The sequence below is a fragment of the Antechinus flavipes genome, chromosome 4 (assembly GCF_016432865.1).
Source record: "Antechinus flavipes isolate AdamAnt ecotype Samford, QLD, Australia chromosome 4, AdamAnt_v2, whole genome shotgun sequence".
Taxonomy (NCBI): domain Eukaryota; kingdom Metazoa; phylum Chordata; class Mammalia; order Dasyuromorphia; family Dasyuridae; genus Antechinus; species Antechinus flavipes.
The window spans coordinates 133,915,975-133,934,806 of record NC_067401.1 but is presented as its reverse complement, the minus strand read 5'-3'; the positions used below and the strand labels follow the sequence as shown (position 1 = coordinate 133,934,806).

The 18,832-nt window shown below is 44.6% G+C and overlaps 2 protein-coding genes and 1 non-coding gene across 4 annotated transcripts in view; 1 reads left to right on the top strand and 2 right to left on the bottom strand.

The window, feature by feature from the left end:
- The first annotated feature begins 1,592 nt into the window (after positions 1 to 1,592).
- CSF3 (colony stimulating factor 3) lies at positions 1,593 to 3,715 on the top strand. Its single transcript, XM_051992137.1, has 5 exons — positions 1,593 to 1,730; positions 2,021 to 2,174; positions 2,590 to 2,704; positions 2,959 to 3,105; positions 3,428 to 3,715. The coding sequence occupies exons 1-5, from the start codon at positions 1,718 to 1,720 to the stop codon at positions 3,590 to 3,592; spliced, it is 594 nt and encodes a 197-aa protein (XP_051848097.1). The 5' UTR covers positions 1,593 to 1,717; the 3' UTR covers positions 3,593 to 3,715.
- Positions 3,716 to 5,902: 2,187 nt separating this feature from the next.
- Positions 5,903 to 18,832, bottom strand: part of MED24 (mediator complex subunit 24) — a 57,489-nt gene continuing 44,559 nt past the window's right edge. Inside the window, exon 24 of one of the 2 annotated variants that reach the window (XM_051994582.1) lies at positions 5,903 to 6,890. In XM_051994582.1, coding sequence (XP_051850542.1) covers positions 6,652 to 6,890 — 239 coding nt within the window. In that variant the 3' untranslated portion in view covers positions 5,903 to 6,651. Of the gene's footprint in view, positions 6,891 to 6,927; positions 7,257 to 18,832 lie in introns of those variants that run through there. The other variant, XM_051994583.1, reaches the window with a different exon arrangement.
- Positions 13,278 to 13,382, bottom strand: LOC127563686 (small nucleolar RNA SNORD124). Its single transcript, XR_007954122.1, has one exon. It is a non-coding gene; the product is annotated as a small nucleolar RNA SNORD124 (small nucleolar RNA).

Sequence of the window (18,832 nt, the reverse complement as noted above, 5' to 3'; positions counted from 1 at the left end):
AAGATCAAATGAGGTAATCTTTGTAAAGCACTTAGAGTGCTTGGTAGAGAGCAGGCACTATTAGTTATCTTTATTACTTAATTTTTCTCTCTGCCTCAGAAAGTGGAAGTTGATAATGGCAGCTAGGGTTTGTGAGGAGAACATCTGTATAGTGCTTAGGGATGAGCACAAAGTAGGTGCTTAATGAAGGCTTGTCTCCGCCATTTCTTAAGTACCTACTATGTGTCAGGCACAGGTAAATGCTGGGAGTATAAAGGCAAACTGATATTATTCAAGGAGCTATCATTTATAAAGCATTTTCCTTTCAGTAACCTAAGGAGGTAGAAAGTGTGTTAGTAACATTCCAAAAGAACTGAGACTTGAATAAGTGAAGTGATTTGTCCACTAAGACTGGGAAGTTGCGACCAGAGCTCGAGTCTCCTGAGTCCAGGTGGAGGGTTTGTGTGATACCTGCCAGGCGTGGCCACCAGGTGGAGTGAAAGTCCCAGGAACCATCCTGCTCCAAGTGGGCAACTCTTCTAGGGGTTAGAGCTCTTCGTGGGCATGGAGCACAAGATGGGCCCTGTTCCCAAATCAGTATCCAAAGCGCGCACACACACACACACACACACACACACACACACACACACGGAACTGCCTAACTCCTTCCTGGGGGAAAAATTCTTAACCAACAAGGCTGTGAAAGGGGCAAGCCTGGGACCCAGTCCCTATGACTCTCCAGGAAGATGATGAGTGCTGGGGGCAGGGAGAATATGATCAGTCCAGTCAGGAGCCACTGTGATTCTTGCTTCATCAGGATAGATATCCGGTTCCAGCCAGCTGGGGAATTTGGGGGCTTAGGAGAATGAGTCATGGGCTGGGGGATGTGCGCGTACTATGGGAGTTCCCGGCACAACCTGCTTCGAAGCAGCTTGGAGGTTGGAATTGTGCCTGGCAGAGGAAGGGTGGGAGGGGGTGATATGATTAGGACATGGCAGTGGGTCATCTTATGTGTTCCTATTATGTGCCCCAATTTCAGATGTAAGAAATGCAGTTATTTCCACAGGGAGAATAGACAGCCAGACCCAGGAAAGCCTGAGCAATAAGAGATTGATAGGAGCCAAGGAACTCTTCCTTCCCTTCTTAGTCAGGGAATCCAGCCAGGCTTGGGGGAATTAGGAGAGGAAGGCTGCAGGGAGAGACTGGAATGAGATAAAAGATAAGGGAGACCCCAAAGGGTCCTTCTTCTCAGCCTCCATCGGTCCTCATTGGCCTCCATTCAGTCTCGGCTCAATTTCTGTCACCATTATGCACCATCTCTTATTCTCTGGATTTCCTCTTATCAGGCCCTCAATTCCACTGTTCACTTAAAAAGCCCCAGGACATCTCTGGGCTGTCAGGGTGGGGCTCGGAAGGGAGAACAGGACGTCAAAAGAGGATGAGATATTCCACAATTTCACAAAGTTTTCGCAAACTGAACCCTCCAAGTACCAGACCCTTGCCCTTCCCCCTCCCCCCACTCCACCCTAAAGCATTGTCTAGGGCATTGATTTGCATAAACCTGGGAAGTCATTACTAAGAATTTTCAGCACCAGGTAATTTCCTCCCTGAATGACCCATCTTATAAAGGCTTCAAGCAGCCAGTCCCAGACACAGTCCAGCTCCTGACCCAACCAGGCCCCATCGACCAGACCCACTGCTGCTGCCCAGGCCCCATCGTCGACCAGATCAAAGCCCCATGAAGCTTCCCGGTGAGTCTGGTGACATAAGGGCCCTTCTTCCTTCATCTCGCAAGATGGGATTGCCTCGGCTATCTATCCATGCATATACCATAGGTTAGGAAAGGCACCCGAATGAGCTGGGAGCGGGGATTCCCACGGCTTTGTGATGGGTGAGGTGGAGACCATCGGGGACGCTGGAATGGAACAGTTGTTGGGATGTTGGGAACGGACACTATGTCCTGGAGCCTTGAGGTGGAGGGACTGGAACCCCTCTGTAAGGGATGTCTCTCTTGACAATCCTCCTCCTCCTCATTCCCCAGCCCTGCTGCTATTCTGGCTGAGTGCATTCTGGCCTCAGCTCCAGGCCATCCCCCTGGACTCCTCCAACCATCTACCCCCGAGCTTCCTCCCCCAAATCCAGGAGCAAGTGAGGAAGATCCAGAATGACATCGAAGGGCTGCAGCAGAGATTGGTGAGAGAGGGCCCCGGGGATGGGAAAACGAATGGGGCAGGGGCCGATGGGGCAAAAGTCGTAGCATCTGAGAGAGCCCAGGGAGAGAACATGGAGAAAACAGGATGAGCTAGAATAAAGACCAGGAAACCCAATGAATGGGAGCATTAAGAACAGTCCCATGGAGATGGAGAGGAACGGAGGAGGTTCTGAAGGCAGGAAGAAGATAAGGATGGTAGAGTTTCCAGCGGGAAGGAACCTAAGAGATTACCTGGTTCAAGCTTACATTTTGCAGGACAGGATATTAGGAGAAGTTGAATTTGCTAAACCTTGCCACATGCTATGAGTAATTTGAACTCTTGACTCCAAATTCAGTATTTTCTATCCACTGCCATCAAGATAGACAGTATGATATATGCGCTAAGCTTCACTCCTGCCTTCCCAGTGTGCTGACTACCGCCTATGCCATCCAGAGGAGCTGATCTTGGTTGGTCTGTATCTGGGCATCCCCAGGCCATCGGTGAAAAACTGTTACAGTCAGGACTTGAAACTAGTAAGTGCCCTCAGCCTCTTCTCCAATCTCTGCCACCAGGGCTGGAAGGTACGGGAGAATATAAATTCTTCCTTTCCTCTGTGGGAGTGGTTGGCAAAAACCAAAACCACACAACCACAACCTGACTGTCTGGATTTCACCAGGTTTATGCTCAGTAACTATGGGTTAGGGAGGGGACATGGGAATCTGAGAAATTCCTGGAGGGAATGTGGGTTTGGAGGGGCCCTTTGTCCTAACACTCTGACAAACCCTAGGTAGCCTGCCTGAATCAGCTGCACTATGGACTCCAGCTCTACCAGGGGCTTGTGAGAGCACTGGAGGGCATTTCCCCCGAGCTGGCTCCCACTCTGGATACCCTGCAGCTCGATATTGGCGATTTTGCTGCCAGCATCTGGCAACAGGTGAGACTTGGTACTGTGTAACTCTTCCTGACACAGTCCATTATGTGTCCAACAAACATCCTTTCTTTTCCTTTCCTGTTATAGATATGAAAGGATGTTTTGTTCTTTGAGGAAAGTCATATTTAGAAGGGTTCACTAGGTGAGGTATAGGTTAAAGGTCTAAAATGAGCCCATCTCTACTGTAGGTCATGGAGGGCTGTAAAGCTGGGATTTGTGGAAGAGGCAGGACTCTCTTGAGGGTTAGCCATGAAGGGCAGTGATTGGGAAGCATGTGCTGGCTTCCTCTCCACATTCAACTTCTGATTCTTTCCTCCTCTCACAGATGGAAGATTTTCAAGTGGCTCCTGAGATCGTGCCCACCCAGGGTATCCTGCCCACCTTCCGTTCCTCCTTCTATCGTCGAGCAGGGGGCGTCCTCATCTTTAGCCACTTGCAGAGCTTCCTGGACGTGGCATACCGTGCCCTGCGCCTTCTTTCCCAGTCCTGAGCTAACCCCATATTTATCCCCTATTTAATATTTATATATTTAAATTTAGGAAGATATTTAAAAGGTGAAAGGGACTGGAGTTCTCAATTGTCCCTTCTCCCCCTCAATCCCACTGTAGGTCACAGTTAGTCTCCTTGCTCATAGCAGGAGAAAATGCTAACCAGCCATCCTGGGGGCTGGAAGATAAATAGGTAAATACCAAGTATTGCCATTAAATGACCCATCTCCAGGTGGGAGATGCTCCGTTGTTTAATATTTAAACAGCAATGTTCCCTAGGTGAGTACTAGTGCTCATTCTCCTAGCCCTAGTCGTGGTTGGGTTAGAGGAAGGGCCTAACTCTTTGGTCTTGCCAGGGTCAGTCCAATCCTGTTCTTTGATTTTTCCTTTGCCCCATGGCAAAGGCTCTCTACAGAACAAAGGAAGCTTTAGCTGGGAGGTGCTGAGAATGTCAGCTCCTTGAAGGCAGGCACTGTTTTTCATCTCTGTGTTTGCTTCCCCAGCAAAATGCACACAGTAAGCATGTTTAAAATGTTTAAATAAATGTTTATTAAATTGTGCCTGAAATCCTACTGATTCAATGTGGAGTCATTTTCTTTTCAAGAATTTCAGGGTGTGCATAAGGTATTTGTGGGAGGCCATTCCTCAAGGTGTAGGCTGAGAGCATTCACAGTGGCCTGTTATTTTTATTCCTGGTATTTAGCTGACAAGTAAATCCCCAGTAGTTTTCCAAGGAGGGAAAGTATCTAAGCCAGAGGTGGATCCCTTTCTTTTATACTCCCCAACAGTCCATCTAACCCAACTCCACTGTTGATTCCTTCTGAATTAAGAAGGAGCTGGGTTTCAGTCTTTAAAGTCTGGCTGCTCCTATTAACCTATCTGGGTTGGTCTTTAATTGTTAATTTAAATACAACTGTGATCATGATAGGAGAGACAGAATGGGGTGGTTAATGAGAGAGGGCCTCAAAACCAGAATGGAGGAGAGGCCCATGGGTGGCAACATTTGACAAGGTAGGCTCTAAACATAAATCCCCATGCATGTATAAGCTATCACCTGGATTCAGAATTTCCTGATTATTCTCCTTCCCATCTCCACATGTTGTTTCAATTCTGTCCCAGACAAGCAGCCTTTGGCAGGTAATCACCTTATCCCAAAGCAGTATCATTGGCACAAAGTGCCACAATTCCACGCCTAACAACTGCCCATCCTCTGGTTCTTCAGAAACCAAATTTCCTTTCCCTGTCTAGTTTCTAAAAAATAAATCCCACATAAGTTGTGCTAGAACAATCTCTCAGCTCAGGATTATAAAAAACTTTAGCGTGCTTAGCTGTAAAGCCTAGAAGTTAAAAGAAGCCTTTCTTAATTCCAAGAAACTTGGGATGGAGGATGCCATCTGCATCCAGAGGAAAAAACTGAGGACTGAATATGGATCAAAGCATACTATTTTCACCTTTTTTCTTTTTCTTTGTTTTTTTCTTTCTCATAGTTTTTCCCCTTTTGTTCTGATCTTTTAAATCATGACTAATATGGAAATATGTTTAAAATGGTTGTTCATGTATAACCTATATCAGATTGCTTGCTTTCTTAAGGAGGGGCAAGGTAAGAGAGAGAGGGAGAAAAAATGTGGAACTCAAAATCTTACAAAAATAAATGTTGAAAACTATCTTTGCATGTGATTATAAAAAAATACAATTAAGTTTAAAAAAAAAAAAAAAGAAAAGAAAAAGTGTATAGATACTACCGGGTTGCCATAAGCAAACTCTCAAGTTCAGGAGTGAAAATTCCTGAGAGTGATTTTTGTCATGGTGGAAAACATATGCTGGGCAATGTGTTTCTCTGATCATTGAATCTAAGCACCGAGAATCTTTCTTTGTGGAATCCCCTCTAGGGAGGAAGGTTAGGTTAGAAATAAGGGGGAAAAAAGATAGGAAAAAATTAGGTCTGATAAATTTTAATTATTTTAAATTTGTGGCAGGTTAAATTCTAAGTTCATTTATAAAATGTAATTCAGTGTAAAGAATGATTCAATATAATCAGCTAAGTTGTACATTAAATTAAATTAAATTAAAAAAAAAAGAAAAGAAAAGAAACCTGTCTTTTCAATCCTTCTGTAGAAACTAACTAAACTGGCATCCAACTAGGGAGGGAAGAAGAGAGGGAAGGAGAGAGGAAGGAAGGGAGGGAGGAAGGCAAGTAATATTTATCCTTTCCCTTTAGCTGAGATTCTAAAACTGAATTGAGCTATTCCTGGATTCCCTAGAGTAGTGTAGGCCAGACCTATAGAAGGACACACACCAATACTCACAAGGAATAACAGAATAGCACATTCTTTATTTATAATGAAAATTTATAATGGAAAATGGACCCCAAAGGCATAAAAAATTAGAAGTATTTCTCACCTGTGGCAAGGTGACTACCACATGGAAAAACAGAATACAGGATTTGATTTTACTTAACTAACTTCATTTGTTAGAAGACTTTTGTTTTTCTTATGTTCAATGGGGGAAGGGAGAAAGGGAGGAAATGAAAAAATACTTGGGATGTGAAAAAAAATTAGAAAATAGAAAAAAAAAAAAAGGAGGAAGTTTTACTCTACAGTCTAATGAACTAAAAGCATGATGAGAAGCTCTCTAGAAATAAATGACTAGTGCTCAAGGAGGAGCTGGTGGCTCAGTGAATAGAGCTCTAGGCCTGGAATCAGGAAGACCTGAGTTCAAAATCTGACTTCAGACACTTACTAATTTTGTGATTCCCAGACAAGTCATTCAAACTGATTGCCTGACAAAAGCATCCTCTAGAGAAGAAAATGGCAAACCACTCTAGCATCTCTGCCAAGAAAATACCATCACGGGCAGCTATAATCCATAGAATCACAAAACAACAAAGTCAAAGAGTGGACATTATAAGAAGGTTCAGAGAAATCTTAGAAGGGAAATCAAAGGAACAATTTGGAAATTACACAAATGTTTCACTCCTTGTGTGAATGTTGGAGGTACATGCCAACCCCTCCCCAAACTCACCCCCAACAGTACAGAACAGAGCCACCAGCTCACTCTCCTCTCAGTGGGACATGTGAGAGAGAGGACAGTGCCCTAAGAGGAAGCCCAAGGCCCCCCACCTCCCATCCCTCACCTCAGCCCCCCAGCTTACCGTGGTGAAAGGCATGAACTGCAGGATGCTGCCTCGGCTGCCCTGCTCCAGGCAATCCACACACTCCTCCATGAACCACTGCACAAACTGGGTGTGAGGCCCCGCCGTCCTGGCCCCCAGGATGGAGGAGATCAGCAGGAACAGGTTTGCTGGACAGGGACAGAAACAAGAGGCACAAGAGGGATGAGGGGCAATCTGCACTTGGAGAAGAGGGAGGGCAGAGAGGCAGGGAGAGAGCAAGAGGAAAGGAGGAAGGGGGCTCAGGGAGAATGACAAGAAGGGAGGGGACAGAAGAGAAGGCAAAAGAAACAGGAGGACATGGAGGGATTCAGGGGAAGACTAGCAGAGGGTCCCTACCATCAGGCAAGGGAAGGTGGAAGAAGGGAACTCCTCTGGGGCCTACTTGGTCAGGCTTAGGAAGGGAAGGCACTTACCAAGGACTCAGTTCAGAGGGTCCCTCATATTGACTGTGTGTAGCTGAGAGGCTGAGAGAGAACTGTTCATGGACCGGTCAGCTGTAGAAGAAAGGGGGAAGAGGGCAGAGCTGAAGACACTGTTTGCTCAAAAACACTCCCCCAAGGGAAGCCCTCCTCAAACCCTCCTGAGGCCTCCCCAGCCTCCCTTCCCAGCTGACTGGGGAGGTGAACGCAGGAAAGGCCCTTCCTCACAGAAGGAAGGTTCCTGGCCTAAGGGAAATCCCACAGGGGATACAATTCCCCAGTTGTCAACAGCTTTCCAGGAAGAGATGAGGAAAAGGCAGCACAGCTGCACAATGGCAAGAGTGCAATCAAAGCAAAGTGCCTAAGGGGGGTGGGGGGAAGACACATCAGTGCTGAAGAGACAGGGGGTGGGACAACAAGGGAGGAGGAGCCTGGAGTTACCTGCAATAACCAACCTTTACTTTGTGCTGATAACCTGAAGCCCTAGAGCTTGGTGAATGGACTCCTAAGGCCCCCAGCTCTCACTTCTCTCAGGGCATGGGCGTCAGGGAGAAGGAAGCTGAGACAATGGGGCACAGAGGAATGGACACAAGGTGGGAGTTAACCCGGCCTTAACAAGTGCCCACACTGGCCTCTCTCCCGGTCTCATCAGTGGCAAAGGGACCAGAACCAGGCAAACCCTGACCATCAGCCACTTTCCCTGTGCCCAGCTCCTTACAATTCCCAGCACCAGGAGGGCACCAGCACCAGGACCAGGAGGAACAACCTCCTTTGGGGACATCTGCCCTGAAACCCAATTTCTATCCCACTGCTCTACTGAACACACTCTCTCAGGTCAACAAAGACCTAGTTGTCAGATCCAGCGACCCCATTCTCAGGCCTTTTCCTCCTTCAGGACCATCTGACACTGCTGCTTTCACACCCACATTCTCCTGGCTCTCCCCGCTCCTACCACTGTCTCCTTTTCCATCTCCTCTCACACAATCACAGACCTCAGAGGCCATCCAGTCCAATGAGAACCTGACCAAGAGGATCCCCATCAAGAAATCATCTAGCTTCTGCTGGAGGCTGCCTGTTCTATCCAGTAGTTTTGGATTGTCCTGATTTAGAAAATGGGGCCTCAGGACAAACCAAAATCTGCCTCTTGTACCTTCAGAGTTTTCTCCCAGCTCTGCCTTTCATGGCCAGGGAGAACAAGTCTGAGCCATCTACTGTCACAGACAATCCCTTAGATGCATAAAGCCAGCTAACTGACAGGACCCTATATACACAAAAATATTTATAGCAGCACTTTTTGTGATGGCAAAGAATTGTAAACAATGTAGATGTTTATAGACCTGGGAATAGCTAAACAAATGGAGGCATATGAACATAATAGATTACTATTATGTTGTGATGAATACTGAGAAGCATTAAGAAGATCTACATGAAGCAATGCAGAATGAAATAATCAGAGGCAAGAAAAAAGATAAATACAGTGATAAATACTTGAATAAATGAAAAGAATCACACAAAAACTTTGAAATTATAAAGTACCAGACTCAAAAGTAGAGAAAAAGAAAGACACCATCAGCCAACCCCTTTAAACAGGTGAATGGTCCACAAATATTGTACACTGTACATATTTTCACACTTTTTTTTTGATGTGGTTATGCTGATTTTTTTCTTCAGTTTCTTTTTCTTTTTTGTCTTAAAAAAGTAAAAAAGTTCTCCTGTGAGATAATAAAAGAAATGTGTGTGTGTGTGTATGTATATGAATAAATAAAATTCATTCTTAAAAAAAAGACAAGGAATAGTGAGCAGGGCAATGAAAGTGACAGATGCACAATATTCTACTCTAATTGAATTATATCTGTAGTACTGCATTCAGTTCTAGGCACCACATTTTAAAAAGGACACTCATAAGCAGGAATGAACCTAGAAAAGGGCAATCACATTAGTAACCAGTAAGTGTCATTTAAGAATCTGTTGAAGGAATTACAGATACTTAATTTAGAGAAACAGTCAATGGACCAGTATTTATTCAGCACCTACCATGTGCCAGACAAAGTATGAAACAATCTCTACTCTTTAAAAAGTGTATAATCCACTTGGAGAAGAGCTGACTTAGAGATGAAGGAACATGGGAATCATTTCAGAGTACTTGAAGGCCAGTCATGTTAGTAATCAGCCTTATCTACTTGGCTCAGAAGAACCAGAAGCAATGGGCAGAAGTTGTAAAGATGTGATTGTAGATGAAGTAAAAAGGGAGAAACAAAGAACTCACTAATCAAGAAAGGACAAAGAATAAAAGGAAGAGTAAAGTAATTGGACATGTGGGAGCAAATAACCAGAGTCATATTTCAAAGTTTGAGAGGTGGAACAATTTAGGATGATGATGAGATCTAAGATGTAACCATCCTGGAGATGGCTGAGTGATATGGCAGGGTCAAGGGCATGAGGTTGGTGAACTTGAAGTGTCATTAACAGACACTGAAATAAAAAATGTGGGCAGGGTAGTAAGGAAGACCATCAACTAAGGACTAAAACCATCAAGGAAAGAGAAGCCATATGAATCAAATATTTATAGCAGCAATTTTAGTAGCAGTAAAGAAAAGGAGAGCATCCTGTTTCATTGTAAAGGGGGGAGGGAGAAGAGGGGCCTAAAGCCATGGAATATTGCTCCATATTCCACAACTCAACTGTTATGTTATTTTCCCTGAACTGGTATTTTTTTTCTTTCCATGGACAATATAGAATGCAGATTCAGGAACATGGGATATGGACCAAAAAAAGGGAAAACACTATTTTGGCTAAACTTTCTACCCCCTATTCTCCAAAGACTTGTGCTATTAAAAAAAAAAAACAAAAACATATCAATTAATCTACACTCTGCAGGTGACTAAGAACCTCCTACTGGCCATAATGCTAAGGCCTAACTTATTTCACAGCAGGACTCCACAGTATAGTGAAAAGGGTATACATTCTGTGTCAAAAGGAGAAATAGCCCCTTTCCAACAAAGCATACCAACTTGCCTCTCCCTAGCCTGAGGCCCTACCACATTTAGTGTAAATAAAGAGAAATCATTTCCTAAGAATCAAGTGCCAGGGTGGAGAGGGAAGGGGGAGCCTCATATTTCTCAGGCTCTAGCCCAGGCTTGGCCCCCACCCAAAACAAACCCATATTTCCAGAAGGGAACAGGGACTACCCCTTTATAGCTCTTCCCGGCTCTGGATTAGTTGGGCAGAAATGGGTGGAGGCAGAATTCTTTGAAGAAATAAGAATCTTTATACTAAGAGTAAGGGGCTAAACCAGTACTTAGAATATTAACTGATATTTAGAAAATACCATCTCTCTTTGGACCACAATTTGGCCATGATCCAGTAGACTGAGTGCTGAACTTGAAATCAGAAAGGCCTGAGTTCAAATTCTGACAAGGAAACTTAGAACTTGTATAACCCTAAGCAAGTTATTTAATTTCTGTCAGTCTTGGTTTCTTCATCTGTAAAATAAGGGAGAGCACTTACCTGATAAGATTGTTTTTCTTTTGTTTTTTTCTGAATCCAATAATATTGTACTTTTCCAATTACATGTAAAAATAGTTTCCAATGCTCATTTTTGTAAGACTTTTGTGTTTCAAACATTTTTTCTCCCTCCTTCCCTTATTTCCCCTTTCCCCAAGACAGCAAACAATATGATATAGGTTAAACATGCAATCATTTTAAACATATTTCCTTATTAGTCATGGTGTGAAAGAAAAATCAGAACAAAAGGGAAAAAACCACGAGAAATAAAAAGCAAATAACAACAACAAAAAAGATGAAGATACTAACCTTTGATCTACATTCAGTCTCCATAGTTCTCCCTTTGAATGCAAATGACATTTCCATCCCAAGTCTACTGCAATGGTCTTGGATCAATATTTATTACTCAGAAAAGCTAACTCTATCATAGTTGATCACATAATCTTTCTGTTACTATGAACTATGTTTTCCTGGTTCTCTTTACTTCACTCTTCCAGATAAGACTGTTCTGAGAATCAAATGGGATGATTCAGATAAAAATTTTTTGAAAACTTTGAAGTTCGATATAAGCATTAGTTACTATTGTTATTATTACATTGGAGTTCCTGCTTTACATCCAGAATTTTAGCAGGAGAAATCCTTGAGAGAAGGCATAAGTTAAAGGCTCATATCATGGTCAATTTTCCATTAAGGGGAGCAGAAAGTACCATAATGGGAATGTGCTCTACAATGTCTGTAGAAACATTTTAGCTGCACTTTGCCAACTTGTCCTTTTACAAGACATTCAAAACTACAGTTGTTGTTTTTTTTAAAGAAGAACTAAAGTATTTGCTAAGCGAATGACTGAAAGATGGTGAATTCTCCAGGACCCTAAAAATCCCAGGAACAGGGAAGACAAGCCAAGGATCAAAGGCTGCTGCAGAGGAAGGCACAGATAAGAGCTCCCTCCCAAAGATGCAGAATTAGCAGCACAACACAAATAGTTGGTTTTTCTAGCCCAGAAGGCATCACAGTGATTGGAGGTACAGTATGCAGAAGTACAAGGAAAGGTTGGGAAGGGAAAAGGAAGATTACAGACCTCTCATTGTAGAACTGCAGGGTATTCTCACTGGAGAGAGGCCCTACCAGTTGTCGAATCATCTGCAGTGATTTCTCCCGCTCATCCAGGCCGAGCATACGGACATGGGCCACGAGCCAAGCAACAGCACACACTGCCAGGCTGCACACCTTTCCCTTGATGTTGTCTGTGATTTTCTGGGAGAGAAAATACATTCACTGCAGCCCTGCCCTGCTTGCACCCTGGACACTGCTTGCCCTAAGGAAGCCTCAGAACTCAGTCCACCCTCATCCAGGGAGCCCACACTGACAAGGAGGGATGGGAGGGACTTAGAGAGACTCAGAGACCTAGAAGTGACCATGGCTACAGAAGGAGAGGTCCCGGATCTCAGAATTCTACAGACGGGGAGACCTCTATCCTAAGGAGACGCAGTGATATCCAGGGCTGGCAGCCGGCCCTCCAGGGAAGAGAGGAGAGGGATAAGGGCAAAATAAGAATGTCATGTGCTCAGACCAAAGGGCATTACTGGGGATGGAGAGGGATGGCTACCTGGATGGACTCAAAAGCCAGGACTCCATTCTCCCAGGCATTCAGAATCTCCAAGATGGCAGCTGAGATGCTGAGACAGGCCTCGTGCCACTTCAAAATCTGCCTATTGGGAAGAAGAGGGAGGAAGGTCACCAAAATGGAGGCAAGAGCATAGTCTTGAAAGAGAAGGACCCGACTCCTGCCCCACTTGCACGCTTCCAGGCCACCTACACTAGCTTCGTTTCAGAGGTGTTGTTGAGCAGGGCAACCAGGGATTCCACCTTGGTGGAGTCGGGCCGGAAGCAGGGATGGTCAGGATTCAGGATCTTGCCCTCCTCGGGCATACACATCTGCATCCAGGTCTCAAAGAAGGGCACTTCACCCACAGTGCTTGACTCTGACAGAATGACCTGGGTGAAAGAACAAGGAAGGAGAGGGATAAAGTATCTCCCCACCAGGTAACCTTGACCACAGGGACGACAGGGGAGTGTGACAAAAGCTTTCAGAGGACCCCCCACTTCTGCCTGAAGAGGCCTCCATTCCCCGACATTCTCTCCCCCTGTGGGACCAGCCACCCTTTCAAGGCAATGAGGAGAAAACGAGGCCTCTGCTTCCATCTTGTGGTCAGTGAGGATATGACCCCAAAGATTCTGCATGAGCCTAGGGGGAGCAAGGGGAGAAGGGGAGAAGGAGAAGGAGTCCCTCTCCTGAGGGCCCGGGCACCCTCCACCCCTGGCCTAGGTGTCGCGATTCCTGAGAGCTGGTGATGGAGGAAGGTTCCTTTGGCCTTCCCCTCCCACCTCCCTGAGCCCCTTGCCACCCTCCTCCGTGCCCACTGCCCACTGCCCTTCCCCTCTCACTGACCTCGGATCCATAGGTCTGGGCCACATGGCACAGCATGAGGAAGGAGATGTCAAAGAGAAGCGCACGCACCGAGGCTGCTTTGGCTGTGGGGAGTAGATACCTAAGTGAGAACCCGGCTCACCCAGGACTGAGGGAAAGAAGGCTTCAGCTCAAGGAAGGTCAGGAAGAGAAGGGCTCCATCACAGGCCTGGGACTCAGGCTCCTTTTCTTGGGGTTTCACTTGGAGCATCATTCCTCCCTTGAATTACAGGGGTTTCCCCCAAAGTTTCTCATGGAGACCCCCCCCTCTGCTCCTCCCTCCCTCCCCAAAGGCAGAATCAGGACACAAAGAGCACAGGTGGGCACAATTCTACCAGAACCCTCTCTGCCTGCCCTCACTTGCTCCAGGCTGGGTCCTTAAGCAACCCTGATTAGTCATCCCTCACAGGGCAGAGACCACACCCTCCCCCCACCCTGACCCCCAGCCCTACCCCAATGCCACCTGTTCCTAGGGGACTCTGGGGGGGGTGCTGGGGCAGAGGCCAAGGAGATCACTTACAATTTTCACCATTGATGTGCTTTGTGAACTCATTCAAGCTGTGGAAAGAGGGGAGCTGGGTCAAAAGAGGGGCCTGGGACAACAGAGACAGTGGGGAGGGGGTGAAATCTGTGCTTTCTAACACTGTCAGTCTTGGCATTTGGGGTGTAAGTCACATCACACCAAAATAGAGCTTCATCACCACAACCTCTACAAACATCAAAGGCCAGCTGATGGTAGAAACAAATTCTAGTACATGGGAAGGCGGTCTTCCTCTGGAGAAGAGCTAGAATCGGATTTCACAAGGAATGACTGAACAATGCAACGGGCATGGGCTGGAAAGGCCCTTCAATACCAGTTAATCCAATCGAGGTATTTCAGGGAAGAAATCTATGTCCAAAGGGCTGAAGCAAATTACCTGAGATCACAGAGCTCCTTAGCAGCAGACTCAGACTTTCTCTAGGTCACCAGATCTCTTACCTCCCTAGTCCAAAGCTCTTCCCAATACTTCCTATTCTAACTTGTATTTGGTTAATGACTGATCACTCCTTTGCCCAATATTTAAAGTGTTTCTACTTTCACTGGCATGCCTGCCTCCTATCTTCTTCCATATGCTCATCAAAGGGAAAACTGAGACAAGAGATAAGAAAGGGGCAATATAGAAATCATGACTGGATTTTCTATGCATTCTGGGGGCCAGTGCAAACAGAACAATTATTCTGGGGGTTCCAACCTTCTGTCTTTAGGAAATTCACCCACTGCCCAGGGAAATTTACCATCATTTCCCAGATAGTAACATTCTGTCTCTTTTAGACTTTTGACTTTTATAGCCAACTTCCCATTTTTGTTGTCTTTCAGAGTATAGACTCCTAATACTCACCTAATGAATTTTCGGGCAAAAGATTTGAGTTTTCCAGTGGCAGCAGCAGCAGCTAAGAGCAAATCCAGGCTTTTCCCAGACAGCATGTGGCCAAGAACCCCCAACAGCCCTTCTGGGGACTTGGAATGATCTGCATCCATTGTCTAGGAATAAGGACAAGAAGCTAGGCTCTGCTGGGAAATCCTCAATACCCCCCCAGAGTTCTTGTCTACATCCTAAAGACATAGTTTTCTGTTCAAATCCCTCAACTGTAACAGGAGGTTAGGCCAACATTCTCTTATCCTTTTTTCCTTTTCTGGAAGGTCCTTTTTAAGTTTTGCTTTCTGACAGATCAGAATGAGATCAATTCATCAGTCACAGAATGTAGGAAGGGGCTGCTCTCTAAAACTCTCTGGAATCATGGGAATTGCATAAAATTGGGAAGAGGAAGACAAAAGCTAAAAAAATGAATTTCTTTTTTCAGGGAGACACAGTCAGGGAGGAGAAGTCTCAAGAAAGACTGAAGTGAGGAGAAACCTTGAGAATGTTGGTAACTGTAGGCTCTGCTCGAAGAATTAGCCCTGGATTGGGTTGGATGTTGGCATTTTCAGCTGATTTCAACCAAGGAGACTGTTCTCGATCAGCTATACTGTGGAATGAATGAGAATAGAAGGAAATAAGAGTTAAGGTCAATTCCTGATCTCCTGATCAGAGGCGGCTAGGAGGTTAATTCCTTAAATGAGCGCCTAGACCCCCAACCCCAAGCACAGGGCACATGCACTTGGCCCTCCCTTGGCCACAGACACAAACTCAAACAGGAGCCAGAGAGGCCCCATCCCGATCCACAGGCACAGGGAGGGGAAAACAGCCAGGCTGGGACCAACTACAGGCACACTCACCGCTTCTCGGTCAGGCTGTCTTTGTTCATTTCAGAGAGCAGGCCTTGTTTACTACACTCCTGGAGTAGCAGGTTGATACAGTCACAGCTGGGGAAGAAAAACAGGGGCAGGTGGGAGGACAATGTTGGAACAGACAGACACATAGGAGAGCCTTTAGGGCAGAGGGAATCTGGTTTCTTCAGACCCGCTCCAGCTCTGGAAGCAGGGACTTCTAGAAGCTTTTCTGGGGGCCTGAGAAAGGGAGCAAGGAAGCACTAGACCGCACAGGCTGCAGGTCTGCTTGGCCCATCTGGGGCATGTCTCCTCAGCTAATGAGGAATCCTGTCTCACCAACATCTCTCCTCCCAGTCTTTCCCAGGGCAGGAGGCATCTAAGGGGGGAAGAGGAGGGGGAGGTGAATCGGGAGAGGAGACAGCTTGACTTGTAACATGCTAAATGTAGGTCCAGGTGAGCTAGGAACGAGGGGGCCCTGTACACAGAATGGCTTCTCTTGGGCACGTCGGCAAGACAGAAGCCGGGGGAACACTCACTTGCACCGCTGATCAGCCCTGTCTAGCAAGGGTGTGAGCTTCAGCAGGAACTCAAAGGCACAGTTGACATCCTCAGTGAAGTCCTACAAAGAGCCAGAAACCCCAATCTGGGCTCAATGCCGCCTTTTCCATTTCTAGTCACACATGGCAATGCTAGGCACAGGTGTTATTTTGCTAGGCCTGTGGCCCAGGCCAACTGGCTGGGTGTGCCCGCTGTTGTGATGGAAAGAGAAGTGGCATCTTGCCTATTCTGCTGGGATGGTGGGGATGGTGGGGATGTGTGTGTACAAGTGTATTTATCTGGGGGTGAAGCTATTAAATGTAACAAGCAAAATACATAGGATTATAAAGAAAACCAATTATATTGAGTTACCAAAACATTTGTAATACACAAGTTCCTGATCAAAGGGCAATCAAACTATTCCACTCCCTCAAGAATTCCCAGTTGCCCAGCTTCAGCATTTCCTGCCTTCTCAATGGTATCCAGTTACAGGCTGGGCCATATTTCCATCCTTCCTGTTCTCTTAAACCAGAAGTTAACACCTGAAAACTGCTTGAGTTCTCTCCAGTCTGGGAAAGTTTACCTTCTCCCCCACCCTCCAAGGGTATGTCTTTACTTTCTTCCAAACCTGAGGAATCTGGAGGTAAGATGAAGATAAAGGTCATATAGCAATCAAGTTCTTCATCTTTCTTTCACTTTGCTGATGGGAGGTGGGGAGAATAGAGCATGGAGATGCCCATCCCAAGTATAATCTGGAATATATCTGTCCCAGGAGCAGACAAGAATTCACAAATCCCAGAACAGAAAGTCTAGTATGTGTTTTTTTTAAACTTTTTATTGACAAAGCCCATGCTAGGGTAATTTTTTACAGCATTATCCCTTGCACTCACTTCTGTTCTGATTTTTCCCCTCCCTCCCTCTACCCCATCCCCCAGATGGCAAGCAGTCCTTTATATGTTGAATAGGTTACAGTATATCCTAGATACAATATATGTGTGCAGAACCGAACAGTTCTCTTGTTGCACAGGGAGAATTGGATTCAGAAGGTATAAATAACCCGAGAAGAAAAACAGAAATGCAAGCAGTTTATATTCATTTCCCAGTATTCTTTCTTTGGGTATAGCTGCTTCTGTTCATCCTTGATCAACTGAAACTGAATTAGCTCTCTTTATTGAAGAGATCCACTTCCATCAGAATACATCCTCAAACAGTATCATTGTTGAGGTATATAATGATCTCCTGGTTCTGCTCACTTCACTTAGCATCAGTTCGTGTAAATCTCGCCAGTCCTCTCTGTATTCATCCTGCTGGTCATTTCTTACAGAACAAAAATATTCCCTAACATTCATATACCACAATTTACCCAATCATTCTCCAATCGATGGGTATCCATTCATTTTCCAGCTTCTAGCCACTACAAACAGGGCTGCCACAAACATTTTGGCACATACAGGCCCCTTTCCCTTCTTTAGTATCTCTTTGGGGTATAAGCCCAGTAAAAACACTGCTGGATCAAAGGGTATGCACAGTTTGATAACTTTTTGAACATAGTTCCAAATTGCTTTCCAGAATGGCTGGATGTGTTCACAATTCCACCAACAATGTATCAGTGTCCCTGTTTTCCCACATCCCCTCCAACATTCCGCATTGTCTTTCCCTGTCATTATAGCCAATCTGACAGGTATGTAGTGGTATCTCAGAGTTTTCTTAATTTGCATTTCTCTGATTAATAATGATTTGGAGCATATTTTCATATGGCTATAAATAGTTTTAATTTCTTCATCTGAGAATTGTCTGTTCATATCCTTTGACCATTTATCAATTGGAGAATGGCTTGATTTCTTATAAATTAGAGTTAGTTCTCTATATATTTTGGAAATGAGGCCTTTATCAGAACCTTTGACTGTAAAAATGTTTTCCCAGTTTATTGTTTCCCTTCTAATCTTGTCTGCATTAGTTTTGTTTGTACAAAAACTTTTCAATTTGATATAATCAAAATTTTCTATTTTGTGGTCAATAGTGATCTCTAGTTCTTCTTTGGTCATAAATTCCTCCCTCTTCCACAGGTCTGAGAGAGAAACTATCCTATGCTCTTCCAATATTTATAATCTCATTCTTTATGCCTAGGTCATGAACCCATTTTGACCTTATCTTGGTGTACGGTGTTAAATGTGGCTCAATGCCTAGTTTCTACCATACTAATTTCCAATTTTCCCAGCAATTTTTGTCAAATACTGTGTTCTTATCCCAAAAACTGGGGTCTTTGGGTTTGTCAAACACTATATTATTAAAGTTATTGGCTGTTTTGTCCTTTGAACCTAACCTATTCCACTGATCAACTAGTCTATTTCTTAGCCAATACCAAATGGTTTATAATATAATTTTAGATCTGGTACAGCTAGGCCAACTTCATTTGATTTTTTTTCATTAATTCCCTTGAAATTCTTGACCTTTTGTTTTTTCATATGAACTTTGTTGTTATTTTTTCTAAGTCATCAAAATAGTTTTTTGGGAGTCTGATTGGTATAGCGCTAAATAAATAGATTAGTTTAGATAGTATGGTCATCTTTATTATGTTTGCTCACCTGATCCAAGAGCATTTAATATTTTTCCAGTTGGTCAGATCAGACTTAGTTTGTGTGGAAAGTGTTTTGCAGTTTTGCTCATAAAGTTTCTGATTTTCCCTTGGCAGTTAGATTCCTAAATATTTTATACAGTCAGTAGTTCCTTTAAATGGAATTTCTCTTTGTAACTCTAACTGTTGGGTTTTGTTAGTGATGAAATAAGAATGCTGATGATTTATGTGGGTTTATTTTGTATCCTGCAACTTTGCTAAAAGTGTGGATTGTTTCTAATAACTTTTTAGTAGAGTCTCTGGGGTTCTCTAAGTAT

Excerpts from the sequence above, each read along its gene's own strand:
- CSF3 (XM_051992137.1), top strand. Across the intron at positions 2,705-2,958 it reads ACAGTCAGGACTTGAAACTA|GTAGCCTGCCTGAATCAGCT; the intron begins GTAAGTGCCCTC and ends GACAAACCCTAG. Across the intron at positions 3,106-3,427 it reads CTGCCAGCATCTGGCAACAG|ATGGAAGATTTTCAAGTGGC; the intron begins GTGAGACTTGGT and ends CTCCTCTCACAG.